At 38.6% G+C, this 15,025-nt stretch overlaps 1 protein-coding gene across 7 annotated transcripts in view; it reads right to left on the reverse strand.

Annotated features, from left to right (window-relative positions):
* Positions 1–15,025, reverse strand: part of LOC102293263 (speckle type BTB/POZ protein) — a 93,889-nt gene that overhangs the window by 40,026 nt on the left and 38,838 nt on the right. For all 7 annotated transcript variants that reach the window (XM_042220617.1, XM_042220618.1, XM_042220621.1 and 4 more), the window contains 3 exons: positions 10,238–10,431; positions 6,774–6,895; positions 3,037–3,188 (listed from right to left, as the gene is read on the reverse strand). In XM_042220617.1, coding sequence (XP_042076551.1) covers positions 3,037–3,188; positions 6,774–6,895; positions 10,238–10,324 — 361 coding nt within the window. In that variant the 5' untranslated portion in view covers positions 10,325–10,431. The remainder of the gene's footprint in view (positions 1–3,036; positions 3,189–6,773; positions 6,896–10,237; positions 10,432–15,025) is intronic.

Below are 15,025 nucleotides of genomic sequence, written 5' to 3' on the forward strand. Positions count from 1 at the left end.
GGAGTGTGTGTGTGTTGGGGAGAGGGGGGTGGGGTCAAAAGACAACTTACAATCCACCCAGTAGCCTCAGAGGGGAGAACCAGCACATTAAGCAAGAGAGAGAAATGATGTGGCCAAGTCTGGTGTAGGAAAGGAGGGGGGAGGGGGTGTCTGCCGCTGATGTTTGAATCCATCTCCATTATTAAGTACAGCCCATCAGAGGATCCACAGACAAACACCCTCTCTAGTGAGAAGCTCAAGGGCTGACTGATGCAGATCGGGTGTTTCATTAGATAATGTCAAGCAAATCCGTCATAGTATATCCTACACCTCCTCTTATGTACTGCAGGAATATTCATATTTTCCATATAAACAAACCCAAAACATGGGAATGAATACATCTGTAAAAATGGAAAATCTAAATATGTCTTTACTTCTCCAGTAAGCTAAAAATATATATAAATGGAAGCAAAGTTAAGATACTGGAGTTACTCTACTTTAAGTTCTCACTAGTTTTTCTAACCATTTCTTCCTTCTATTCAACTATCCACATTAAAAGAAATATAACCCAATAACTATTATATTAAATATGGTCCCTACAGGAACACAGTATAGAGGCAGACAAATCACTGTCCTGCCACATAAACAGTCCACAGCCGCTCAGCTTTCTTAATTAAGCCAATTTGTTTTTATTTGACTTTTTTTTTTCCTAGAGGCCTGGATTAAATTGGATTCTAAATGATCCAGAACCAATAGAGCAATCTTTACTACCATATTCTTAGACACAGTGCTTGCTAAAGTGTCACAAATATGCTGGCAGTTGGGTAATTTTCTCCATTGACAATGCAAGTGCAGTGGAGAGCCCAGGTTTCCCCAGGGGGAATGTGGGAAGATTGTAGGAGGGCATATGGCAAGAATGGGATGGGGTGTGCACCATGGAGCATACCATTTATTACAGAAAGCCCCTTGAGACAAAAAGAGAGCAAGAGAGTCAGAAAAAGAAGATTATTTTTTACTTCACTTGGCATTCCCAAAATTCAGGTTTTCTCTGGCGATTTAAGGGAGCAATATTACCAAAATTGTAAGGCCTTGAAATTATACATTTCCACAGTCTAATTATTACTTGTACCAAAGAAAAATCCTCCATGCAAAACTAAACTATAGATCACAAAATACCTAATATCCAGTATAAGCACTACAAGAGAAACTCTTCTTCAGTCGGCCACTCAGAATTAAGATTTAGTTTTCAAATAGTGATGGAATTAAAAAGGATAAAAGAGAAAGAAAACGAATTTGTGAGTGAGAAAAATAGCAAAGGTCTAAGTGAGCAAATGAGGTACCTAAGTTCACATGGGGGAATGTTTCTCAGCAGGAAAAATGATTTCCCTTTCTACACAACCTGCACCGCAGGGTGTTGTACACAACTTCACTGCATATGCCTCTCATTCAAACACATTTCCGCCTCCCACCTCTTCTCGTCTCTCTACCTCCCTACCCACCCGCCCCGTCTTCCCTCCTCCATGCTTCCTGTACAGTGAGCTGCAGGGTACTGGGAGAGAGGGAGGCAGCCAAAAAGCCTGATAACCAGGAAGCGGTCACATCTGGCCCTCACTAATTCAATTCCACACAAGTTTGCTTTTCCTCCCCATAACATAACCTAATTAAAAATAAAAAAAAGGAATTGGAGGTGCATTCACTTCCAATTTATCAACAGGGAGTGAGGCTGTCGAAGACTTCTAAAAAGGTTGGGTCTTTTTTAATTAAAATCAAAATTGCCCCACGCTACTTTGAATTATATATTTACCAGAAATGAATCCAACCGGCAGTGATTACACAAGCCCATATGGCTATCAATACCTTACGTTATTAGACACACTTGGGGTATTAGACACACTCTCCACCTTCTACATTACAAATTTCAGTGCCCCAAAGACACAGGTGTGACAAGAGTTTTTCATTTTGAAACTCTTAAACTTTGAGATATCCCTGGCTTTGTGCTGAATATAAAGTCTATGTGGACAGCTTAGGTTTCAGTAATGAATTTGAATATATTTTTCAGTGTCAATTAGAACAAGTTAGGATTTCAGAAAATAAAACTGTGGACTCCCATGTATTTTTAAATGCTTGTTAGTCTTAACTTCTTGTGCCGGTGAGGGGGGGTCATGTGTTTATTATCATGTCAAAGCTCCTCATATAAAACATAATGTTACCATCTTGATCACCTGTATTATAAATATGTTTTCTTTCATCAGTGTGTGCAATGAACTTGCAATCTTGTTGCTTTTCAAATAGTTGCTTCGAGGACAGGGTCTAAGATCCACATGCAGACAGTTGGTGTCTAATTTGACTGTGTCAGCTATTAGTCTCAGTTTGTGATTGAATGGGGTCAAGCATCAATGGCATTTAATGGTGAGCAATTAGATCAGTGAAAATTGCAAATATGTTGCCATCTACATACACAGAAATTCACACTAACAACTTAAATTGAGAGTATAGCCAGAACCTCATTCAGAAATCCCTCCACAAATACTGACATAGTTGCTAGAGATTGGCCATTTAACTGCAGACTATGCTTTTATAGGAATATAACCAAAATGCAACCAGTTGGCAAAACTGGTGTCTTATTGCAAAGAGATGCATCACAGATGAGTTGTGCCCAGGTAGACCAGCTCAGATTGATTGCAATGTGTTGCAATCTGTCTGTGTTTATGAATTAAAAAGGAATTCCATGCTCTTCGTAAATCTGTCTGAATGTGGCTACAGTCAGTCTGAGTCAGACTGTGACTGTTTGGAGACAGGTTTTCTGCTACAAAGTGATCTGTGCAATCACCTTGTGACCAAAAGGAGTCACCTAAAACTTGAGGATGTTGCACACTCAATCTCTGGTAAGCCAACAGGTCGTCACGCCTACTTGAAATCAGTCACCAAATTTGAAAACATTCACAAATCAACGATTTTTTTTTCCAGTCCAAGGAGGTTTTCCTATTTTGACTGAGCCATAAGGCTATATAAATAAAACTGACTGCCACTGTTTAGGGCCTGGTGATTCTGACTTACCCATGGCTTTGGTCTCCTCTCCCTTGGCATTGAGGATAGAAAACTTAAACTTGGCACGCACTTCACTTTTTGGGCAGCTAACCAAGAGGAGGTAAAGTGATAAATAGTCTTTGCTCTCCTCATCCAGACCTTTAGGATTCACACGCAAACACCTAGGGGAAAGAAAGGGAAGAAACACACTAGTGAGACCAAAAAAAGAAGAAAAAAAAAAGGACAAAGGGGGAGTATCAGTTCCTGGAAGTATCTGTAATATTTGTAAGTGACAATCTGATTATTCTTAGATGAAAAGTATTGGAAATTATTGACAATGATTTTTACTTTTCATCTGATATGTACTTTAAACGGTCACTTCTATGCTCCACTTCAGCTTTTAAATGTGTTTTATAATGGCACAAAAACGTCTTCCTCATCAAACACAATCAATTACTTAATCGAATTATGTTTTAGCCAGTATGAAGCAATTTCTCTTGATTTCACAAATTCTCAAACAAGTTGTTAAAAATCGAATAATGTCCTTATTCACAAAGCAACATTTAATTGAAGCTTTAGACTACATCAAAGCACAGAAACCACAGCAGTTAAGGCTACTAAAGATCTGCTTAGCAGCAGTCTCAGACTACTCTTCATGTCCAAAGCTATTGTCACCAAAACCCTCCAGTATCAAAGGAAATGATGCTCAAAAGTAAACCTATAATCTGTCTGGTGCACTATTATGTTACTCTGACAATAAGCCAGACAGACTCACACTTGTAACATGGTTTCAGGGACAGTGAGACAATACCACTGTGAGGTAACCCACTGCTGTGCCATGGTTGGTTAATGATCCCATACACTTAAACAAAGCCACAACAGCAATAACGCAGTATTATAACTCATAAGGATCAGGATCCGTCACAATTTGCAGGTTATTGCAGGTAAAATGCCAAGCACAGTTTGGATGAAGACCTGTTAGGTGATCACCGTGTCTATGTTTGATTCGATTCTGACCAGGAGGAGTAGCGATTCTTGTGACATGTGGCTGTATGGGAAGACTGACAAATCTCCAGAGGCGCTGTCACGGCATAAATTCATCAGATAAGCTAAAAACATATTTTGACATTATGACACTTGTGAATAAATAAAATACATAGGATTTAATATATTTCCTAGTCACAAATTAACCACGGTATGCATTAAAGGGGAAGATATAGCCATTAAAAGGGTATTTTTTTAACAAAGTAGGAAGCAAAACCAATATAAAGTTTCACTGTACTCACAAAAACCCAATAAACAACACCTGATTCTAATACTCCCAATCTCCCCTCAAAGTCTTCTTCTTTGCTTCCAGCGAAGCTACTTTTATTACAATGCACCTGAAAAGTCATGTTCCAACACCTCACACACGTGCATCAGGAGTTCCACCTTTGATCTCAAACTTGTGCAGACTTCTGTGTCAAGCTGACCCAACCTTTATGTCAAGGATTGTCACTACTAATACGAGCCATTTTCAGTAGAAGTACACAGTGTCCATGGTGAGATCCGTGATCAGCAGTAAGCTCTTTGGGGTATTTTCATTTTTTGTTAGTTTTTTTTGTTTGTTTTGGGGGGTTTCCCTTCCCCCCTGTGCTTTTGGGTGGTTTGGGGTTTTTGTTTTTTGGGGGGTTTTTTTAGGGGGACATTTAACCCAAGATCAGACCGACTGTTGAGGGCTTCAGCAGTAATTGAATAAGGAGCCTGAGGGAGAGCATTCAGTGCAAAGTCATGACCTGTGGTGCGTGTCAATTGTACACCAATGCACACAAACTGAACTTTGGCCACAAGCACAGTCATCACTCATCACCCGCCATACTTGTCCTTTCGATTCTCCTCTTCCACAAAAACAAATGCAAGTTGAAGATCTAGAATCCTTCACAGACGTGAAATTGGTCTGAACAGCAAGAGCATCCTCGAAAAAGTAGTGTTACAGGCGCTGCCGAATTTCACAAGCAGACTGGAATCGGCCAAATTGAAATGAGGGTAAATCCAGCAGAGTCAGTAGTGGTACAACGTAGTTGAGCAAAGAGTCTGAGCTTTCCTAATATTTCAATATGAAACCGCAATAACTATAAATAAACATCAGAAATCTAAAATAAATCACAGGAATCTAAAATAAATCACAGGAAAAAAGGGTCCTCAGCAATGCAACAGAAACCAGTTTCACAAAAGAATCATAGCTTTGTGTTTGCAACATATGGATTGTTTGTTGCACAGCCTGTTACAGTTTAAGTAGCATCAAACACTTTACCATGGCCATATGGACTGTTAAGCATCTGGAAACTGTAATTCTGGAAATTATTTAAGACAATAATATTTTACGACATTATATGAATTACTGTAATAATCCTGGCATCACGTCATAGTCAGCTGCCAAGTAAGTCTTACATTTTTCAAATTAAATAACCTCTACTTAAAAAGTATTATAAGGTAAAAGAAAATGAAAAGAAAAGCGAACCTGGCCTGAATTCTTAACAAGTTCTTATTAATTCATTTATGTTTGTCTCTAGTTTTTATTGTACAATTTGGGGGGCTGATCTGCAGTGCAGTGCACTGGAAAAAGATGCAACTGAAAAAGAGTTATGCTACAGATGGTTAAAATAAAAATAAATAAATAACAGAATCGTTCACCCGGAAACAAAAGGCTAATTAAGTCATCATTCTTTAACATGACAGTTTGCATCCAATTTAAACAAGCAACTTACATAACCCAATGTGACTACTGCATTGTTTTATCCCAGGACATAATCATTGCCTTCATCCCCCTAAAATATCTTTGGCCACTACATAAATGCATGAGATTTTAAATGAGTGACCCTGACTTATGTGGAAATGAAATCACTGGCATGTCATACTTAACACAAATCTTTGATGTGGATCCAAAAAGTACTCATCAGTTCAGCCATCTACGGAAGTCAAAGCATGACAGCCCAGTAGCTGTTCACTTAGCCAGTTTGTACAGCTGCACTCTCGGCAATTAGGTACATTTCCAACACCGGATGGAATAAGTCTGTCAAGTCATTTCAGGGCAAACTAGTACAAAATCAAATCATATTACTGCCTTCAAAAATTTAGTTTTGACAAGGATGGATAAGCACTGTAGCACTTTAAACATAACAGTTTTTTCTTTGAACATTTTTTGCCACACCTTGCAGGAATCAAACAAAGTCCAAAGCTACGATCTGGAAAATTCAGCGAACATTTATCTATTTTCCCCTGGTCAGACTGTGAATAATAGCGGACGAAGAATTATAGAGCAATTTTCTGTGTACCTAGCCACATCCTCCACATCCCTCAGTTCTTCCTGGGGAGTTGCCAAGATGTTTCAAGGAAAGATGGGAGGTGTGAGCTGCTCAAACTCAACCTATAATTTTAAACACGACAAGCAGGAGGGTGCTCATCTCAGAGCAAAGTCCCCTCATCTCAGAGTAAAGTAATCCAATTTAAATGTGGGTTTAACCTCAGATCAATTCATGCATACTAAGGTGTCATGCAAGAAGGTTAATTTTAATTTCAAAACATATGCTAATAAACACTGCAAACACAGACACGTTAAAAGGCACAGAGCAATGATTGATACTCCACGTGTAGAAGCACGTAGATCACATAGATCCAAGTTGAAAATCCTTAAGACGACTTCTTGAAAGGACATTCTCCAAAAGCACTCTTAGAGCAGGAATGCTGTACTTTATATGTGTTAGCTAGAATGATGAGACTTTACTAACCATTTGAGTTTGTCATTGGCTCCTGAGGAAAAAGTGGAGCTTTTGATGACCTCTCCCATCTCCTCACGACAGAAGCTGAAGTTGTTGATGGTCCACATGTAGGAGAACTTCACCACTTTGATCTGCATAGAAAAAGCACAGGATCGGCTGAAACCAGATCTCCTTTTTTATATATTTATCTTTTCTATATGGGTAAGTGGTCTTTGGTCAGCCAGGACTTCAAAACCGCACATCAAAACTGCCTTTCATCTTAATAAACACTGACAACAAACGAAGGGAAAGAAGAAAGGATAATGGAAAAGTAGCCATGGAAAAAAAAAAACAAAAAAACAATTTTGCAAGGACGTAGCAGAGATGAAAAAACAGACATCATCAATGACATACTTTATCTAGCTTTGCTCTTATCAGGAAAGTGTTATCTGAGCTAGTAAAGCCTACACTGCAATAACTATAACAAATACAATTTCATAGAACAGATAACCATTAAACAAAGAAAACATGTAAAATGACATCAATTTTTATTTAAAAAAAATAAAAAAAATAAAAAAAATTGGCTGGTAATGTAGAAGCCATCAGGGAAAAAGCATATCAGCAAGCTAGATTTAATATTGCACAAATACCAAAAAAGTAAAAAAAAGATTCACCATTAAAGATTAGCAAAAGCTGCACCAGGCTGATTAAAGCAAAAGATACATATTGTGTAAAACTGTTCAAGAACACCTTTATGGCTGAATTACTCCTCCAATTTAACACTGCACCTTGTAAGTTTAGAGAACTTTTTTTAACATTCAAAATTGATGCAGCAGAAACAGCGATATCGCCACCTTGTTAAAACACAGAACCTAGTTCACCCGCAATATAGCTCAACGTCTGACAGTTTATCTAGTAATCTGGGTGTAAATTATAGTAGTAACTGCTAATATAGCCTTGAGCCTCTAGCGTCGAGCAGAAATAAGAAGCAGGCAACAAAAATCTCTTACCAACAAACCAACAATGTTTGAAGAAGCTTGAAGCAATTTGTCAGACTGTGCATAGCCAATTCTAAAGCAAAGATTGTACTTTATAAATGATGAAGATAATTTTGCTTGCATGAATCAAACTGACATTTGATAATCTACGGGCAGAAAAAAAGAGCATCTCAACCTCCTGACTGCATGAAAGCATCCAACAAAAGGGACTGATTACCAAGTAATTACCAAATTACTAAATTCAGAGTTCTTCTGGGGTAGAATCAGATTATTTTGCTAAATCCAGCCAGGTACTGCATATGGTACTGTGCAAAAGTCTTGAGTCAGGCCTCTTTTTTTGTTATATATTGCCTCCAAGGAACCAAACGTTCTAGTAATTTTTAAAGTGGTCTTGAGCAGTAGTTCTCCTGGCTGGTTAATCATAGTTTCATTTAAAAATTAGCTGCTTTTTAACTTATTTTCAGACCAGAAAATATGAACATTTTCACCAGCATTTTTTTGGGGGGTTTGTTTGTTTAGTAAGTCACTTAACTTGACTCATTCAAGCATAAAAAAGGAACTTAACAAAAGGGATAAAGCAGTGTTGTATCTGCACATAACAGGAAAAAAATGGCAACAAAAGGTTTTTAAAGGTGCTCTGTAGCAAACGGTCAGGAAAGTTAAACCTGTAAAAAAATGCAGCAAAATCAAAACAAAACATTGTTTTACAGGCATAATATAATGTTTTTGCAACACCAAGGTGATTCCCAAAGAGCTACTGGCCATAAAAGTGGCCGGTCTAAAAATCACTTGCAGCCACCAGTGCTAACCCTCAGCCTCCTAGTGGAAACACCTATGGTATCAATTTCAAAAGTGACTGCATTCAGAATTTGCCCTGTGACCTTAAGATAAAGGTCACCGGGATTCAAACCACCTATTGGTACCAAAACTCCTATGCTACCTCGTTATGTTATCACATGGAAAAGAAAAAAAAAAGCTGCTTGTCCACGTTGCCTGCCCGTCTAGTGGGGATATAATAACAATAACTAAAAGTCATGTTATTCAGCAAACACCAGACACAGGACCTGAGAAATGTATTTGGTCCATCAGTTGATTGATCTACTGTTTGCTGAACCCTTTTCAGAAACAGTCTCAGTGCAAATGTGGCTGTCAGAAAGCAATTTTTAAGGAAGCGAAATGAGAAGAAAAAGCTGAGGTTTGCCAAATTACACAAGAACTGGGCTGAAAATCAGTAGCAAAAGGTCTTAATGAGTGCTTAATCCAAATTTCTAATTTTTATATCAAATCATTTTCAAAATGTTTTAAAGAAGTCAGAGGAGAGGTACAACACAACAACACAGAGGTTCTGTCGTCCTTTGGTGCTGCATTTCAGCCAGTGATCTCGTCAGAAACGATGGAATAATGAAAAGAAAATATTGTCAGATTTTGATTCATCATGCAATACCATCTGGAAACTGTCTGATTGGCAACAGCTTCATTTTTCAGCATAACAATGATTCCAAAAACACTGCCAATGCAAAAAAAAAAAAAAAAAAAGCACCTGGATGGAAGAACACACAATGGAACACACAACTATCAGGCATGGATTCACATCCCCAGAGACTGGACTTCAAAATTATCTAAACAGTTTGGGATAATCTGGAAAGCGAACAAAAGGCAGATGACATCCAAAGAAGATGTCTGGAATTTCCTGAAGAACTATTCCTTATAACTACTTAAAGACATTACGAGGAAGCTTGCCGAAGTGAGTTCGGGCTGGTTAAAGACAAAATCTTATAAATCCTCTAACATCTTTAAAGACCACAAATTAAATAACCTCAGCATTTACAAGGGGTGAAATTAAAATTATGGTTACAAAAGTAGTCCAGTAAAATATACCCCATTTCTTATTTCTCAGTTTGTACATCTTCATTTCCTTTTCTCGCATTTTACCAGAGTATCAAATGAAGAAGGTGATAAAGAGATATGAGGAGAGAAGAGCTGAGGCAACAGGCGTAGAACAAAATTAAAAATCACTGCTTCAGAGCCTCATTTAAAATTGATTTCTAGCGAAAACAACTATTGCCACAGGTGTGTCATAAATTGCTTCGTTATATCCCAACTACAGCTGTATTTGTTTCATCTCAGATGGTCAACGGTTTTGCAAATCAGCAAAATATTATTTATTAACTCTACTTTTTAATTAAATTAAAAACGTGGTGCAATGTGACCAGATATAGTTCTTTTGTTAAATCACACACACATAGATCATTTTCACTTCAGATGCATTTTAGGAATTGAGACATCCTTCAGCATTGTGTGCTGAGATTAATTTCCTGGCAAAAGGACAGGAGACACAGGAGACTGGTTAATGGCACTGGTTAGTGGTTACAGACTTAAGTAATGCCTGACAATCTAACTATAATATTTTAAGATGCATTCTGGCCTGATTACGGTTCAGTTTAGTAAAACACAAGGAAGTGAAACACAAAATATAAAAAGTCATGCATTACTCACCTGAGTATAACACCAGCTCTCAGCCACAGGACTGCTGGACATTTCTGCCGGTGGTGGGGGACTTGGTACTCTGGACATTGCCAGCATTGATGCTGAGAGCACCGAGTTGGGCAGTGGCAGCAGCCAGGGGTGGTATGAGGTGTATGAGGAAGGAAAGGTCCAATAATCAGTCAAGCTGGCTGCCTCTTAAACCCCTGCCATACAGAGAACAGCAGAAAGTTGAATTCAGTACAACAGACTCTAAAATAGCTACAGGCTCCCTGTAGTGTCACAGAAATACAGCCATTAAAACAGTTTGACTTTTAAAGCAACAAAACCAATAACTAAGAAATCTGTGACCTTGTGCATCCCATGTGTGTATGTGCCTCTCTTTGTACATGTCATGGCAATTCTTCATTAAATGTTTGGAATAATTGAGTGGTATTTCCCAGTAAGTAGGAAGCAAAGGCTCTGGATTTATTTGTTTTAAAAGAGTCTTTGGCAGTCAAAGCACAGCAGCAGCGTGCACTCGGCTTCACTAAGGGAAGCCTTCCTTTATCTGCGCGTGGTTTCGTCTTTGTTTTGCTTTGAGATGAACACAGTGCTGTGCCAGCCACGTGATTCCAGCCAGGCTGCATCCCATCCGCTGTGGCTGTAAGTGAAGGGCAGGACTTAAGACTTTCATCTCAAGCAGCCAGTCTGTACTCACAACACACACAAGGTCACACTTTACTTTCAAACGACTAAGAAAGGTCAAAGTTTTGTTTGATAAGCACCTGTTCCAAGGCTGTTTTTATTCCAGAATTCTGCGGTACAGATTTAGACTGTAATGGCTACATCACCTCTCCGCTTCCATTTGAAGCAAAGCGGAGTTTCCTCATTATTTTCCCATTCTAATTTTTGGTCCGTTCTATACTAGCAGTCTCAAATGCCTGAACATCTTACTGAAAAATAAAAAGGAATATGCACGGTTTGGTTTCAAAGTGTAATTTCTCTGCTGTCTAAATCTCTCATTTCCTCTCGTATCATTCCCTTACGCTCCTTTCAAGTTCCTCTCCACAAATTTCATACCTAAGTCATCAAGGTCTCAAGATCTGGCTTTTCTCACTCAACCTGCAAGTCCCCCTGATCTCCTGCCAGAGAAACCTTTCCACTCCATTGCTTAATTAGTGTCTGATTGAAAGAGAAGTTTAGGACCTAAGAAAACTTGGCAGAAACAGTACTGGACCAAGAATCCAGAGAGACAAAAAAAAAGGGAAGGAAAGGGGTAAAAAGGTAAGAGGAACCTCTGTCTCCTGGTGAGTGGATTGGAAACAGAAGAGGCGACACGCGGACCTCACCGGCTCTAGAACCAGACAACTTAATTAATGTTTAGAGCTAACGCCTGAATCTGATCATCTCAATTCAGTGCCCCCTTTTCTTCTTTTGTGCCACTTGTATCTGATGAAAACACTGGTGGCATTTTCGCTCAGTAAAACAATAAAATATTAATCAAAAAAAAGTCGGGAGAAAAAAGCTGTACTCATTTGCAATTTAAATTACCTGAGACTTCCTGGCAATTAATTACAGTCTATACGAGTGAGCGAGGGTGATTTTTTACATGCGTGTGCTTCCTCCTGTCATCATTCTGGTATTGTATCACAGTGTATTCAAGGCACAATTTACCAAGTGGCTTTCTTGTATCATGTCCCTTAAAGAGCACCATGAATGCCTAGTAATCACAGGAAATCAATTTAAGAAAACATGACAACACTGGCAGCACTGCTAACAGCCTCACAGCTTTCTAAATACACCCAGATGACACTTAACCAGAAAAAAGCTTGGGATGTTTTTTTTCCTTGTTTTTCATGACAAACATCAAGAGCAAAGCAGTAGGAGAAAAGCAACAATAACAACAGAGACAGAGGAGATGCGTGCTAATCATAGGACTCCCTCAGGAGAAATGTCTTCAGACAGTTCATTTGTCACAGGAATCTGAAGATGACGGTGTGAACGAAAGGAATGGCTAATAGGTGATAATGCATATGATGTAGGGAAAATAAATATTGTCACATTACAGTGTATGGCAGGCACAAAGACTGTGCTCTCCCAAAGGCAATTAAAAGACAAAGGAAAGAGGTAATCGAGGTGCTGTGGGTCAGATAAGGACTGAAGAATTTTTTGCAGCTACTTGGTAGCCATCAGCACTTCCAAGGTTGGATAAAAAGCAGTGAAAATTAGGATGAGGATAAGAAGTGCTTAGAAAGAGAGAGAGCAATGCAGAAGAACAGCAAACAAGTTCAGATTCTGCAGAGTATACATCAAAATTTCTCTGCCTGCAAATACAGCAAACTAAAGAACTAGACAACAGTTTACTCTTCTGTAACAAAAGCATACAAACGCTGTGCTAGGGATGCTGCATTGTGAAGACTAAATGACCTGTCCTTCTTTACCACTACAATTTTTGAGGGCTATTGTTGTATTGAACACCACTAAAGTAAGAGGTTCTATTTTTAAATCTGAAAAAATAATGTCACAAGCTCAAAGTATTTTCTGCATGGTTTTCACATGCAATTTACAGGCCATATAAAAATGAATTGAGTCACAAAGATGTCACCATCTGGTTTGTAAACTGCCATTTCGAAGACTCAGTTTTAGCATTGTGGCATTGGCTCTCCTTTGTTGTTTGTTTGGGGGTTTTTTGTAACTGTTAAGTTACAAGATAAAACTACAGAGCCTGGTTAACAGTGCTGCGATGGACTGATGGACAACATCACACAGTCACAGAAACCTGCTAACGCTAGGCGACTGTTAGTCATGAAAAAATAATGCTAAAGGTTAAATGTTCACAAAAATGTGTACAGGGGAGTTATTTAAAAGTTTGCCCCCGAACAGCTGTTGCAAAAAATTTTCATTTCTGCTGGGCATTTTAGCATAGTAGTCCATGGGGACTCATCTTCAGAGCAATTTGTCATGATTTGAGTAACTGGAAATGAAGAACCGTTTCTGGCACTTCTGCATGAGCCTTATTATAGTCTTGGATGTTGCCACTCTGGTTTTAACCCATTCTGCACTTACAATAATTACAGTTTAATCAAAAACAGAAAGTGCACAGTAGAAAAGAGAAAATGTTCTGCACTCCTGTCCTTCAACATCAGTTTTTGCACATCTTTATTGAAAATGTCATTATCACAACATCTTGACTGACGAGACACATCATTCCTGATTTTCTGCACAACAACCTCAGCACTAAAACCTCTTGCAACCATTCATTTTTTAACCTATGGTTCATTTCAAGAAGTCATGTTTTAACAAATGTTCTTACTTTACATTCACATAAGTGTCAAAATGGTTTATGTCTCTCCACACACTTACACTTAATGTCTCTCAACACACACTTAATCTTAAATGATATACAACAATTTATCAGCTCTTTGACATTAGAATTTCCTCAGTTTTTTACATTTCAGGACTACAGACAGTGAATAATTAGAAAAAGAAATAGTTTACAAACTACATAAGCAGAATAAATGTACCCTACAGATCAGAATTCAGTGCTATGTTGAGTTATGAGTGTAACTTGTGGGCTTCCTTAGGGCACGTCGTCATTTTTTACCTTTTACCTTGCAGAAGATTATGTTCAAGATGCCCCTTTCAAATGACACCTTAAAACCAAAATGCAGCCGGCAAAAAAAAGCATGGCACAAAACAAGTTTGATCTTCTGTTTTCTGTATGTATAATGCAGAAGTTGTGACTGTGTAGCAAAAGGAGTATAGGAGGATGGGCCAACTTCAATCCACATTCTCATCCCATGTCTGCTTTCAGAAAGGTAGCCCAGATGAGGAGAGTGAGACCTGGAGCCCATTTATATTCATTACAGAAAGACAGTCTGCTCTCACTCTACCAGTCCAGTCACCATCTCTCTCCATCTCTCTGTCACATACTTCAACACGCCAGGGAAGAGACTCTGACAAACCAAAAGACAGATAGATTCAACTTCTTCTGCATAAACAAGAGGTAAGCGAGGTGATGCTGCGTCTGCCTCTGCCATCAGGATGAGAGCTAGAGGCCACCAGCTGTCCAGACTGTTACAGCCCCACGGTATACCGGTACCACATCACTAACATGTTACACACTAAGTGAATACATGACACTCGGCTCATGGTGTAATAATTCCTGTGCTGCGATATTCACTCCATCTGTAAATTTTACGTGGTGATAGCATATTCTGTGCATATGTTACCTCCATCTGCAAATCTGATATTGTGAAGAGCTTACAATGCATATTTACACTCGAGGACACATTTCTGTTCATTTGTTTTTCCATCTGTGCTTGTGACAATCTGAATAGCTGGTGATGCACATCGCTTGCACAGCCTTCCCAACCTCAGTGTCAGTGAGAACAATGCATATTTAGCTTGTTTACTTTCAATATGTCTAGCTGTTGGAGTATTATCTTTACTTCATTGCAGGTTAAAAGTATTTATTGGCCTTCTAAAAAAATAAAAAATAAAAAAAAAAAAAAAAAAATCTTAACAGGATCAAAGAAATGCCAAGTTTGCCAGACATTTGATATTTAAAACATTTCCAATCATTTAACTGGACTTGCTTGGGTTTGCCAGATAAAACGTGTAGATCACCAATAAGATTTCCATGCAGGATCCGTTGGTGCACAGGTTAACAACCATGGTGTAGATAGGAAGAGAAATGGAGAAAGGATCATGTGAACAATGTTGTAGAGGTGAGGAGAATATCAGCCAGGATCATGAGTTTGAAGGTAGAAACTGAAGCGTTGATGCTGAATGTTCTTCGATGAAGAAATGCAAGTA

The sequence above is a fragment of the Haplochromis burtoni genome, unplaced genomic scaffold (genome assembly GCF_018398535.1).
Source record: "Haplochromis burtoni strain Fernald_Lab_line unplaced genomic scaffold, NCSU_Asbu1 Contig_52, whole genome shotgun sequence".
Lineage (NCBI taxonomy): Eukaryota > Metazoa > Chordata > Actinopteri > Cichliformes > Cichlidae > Haplochromis > Haplochromis burtoni.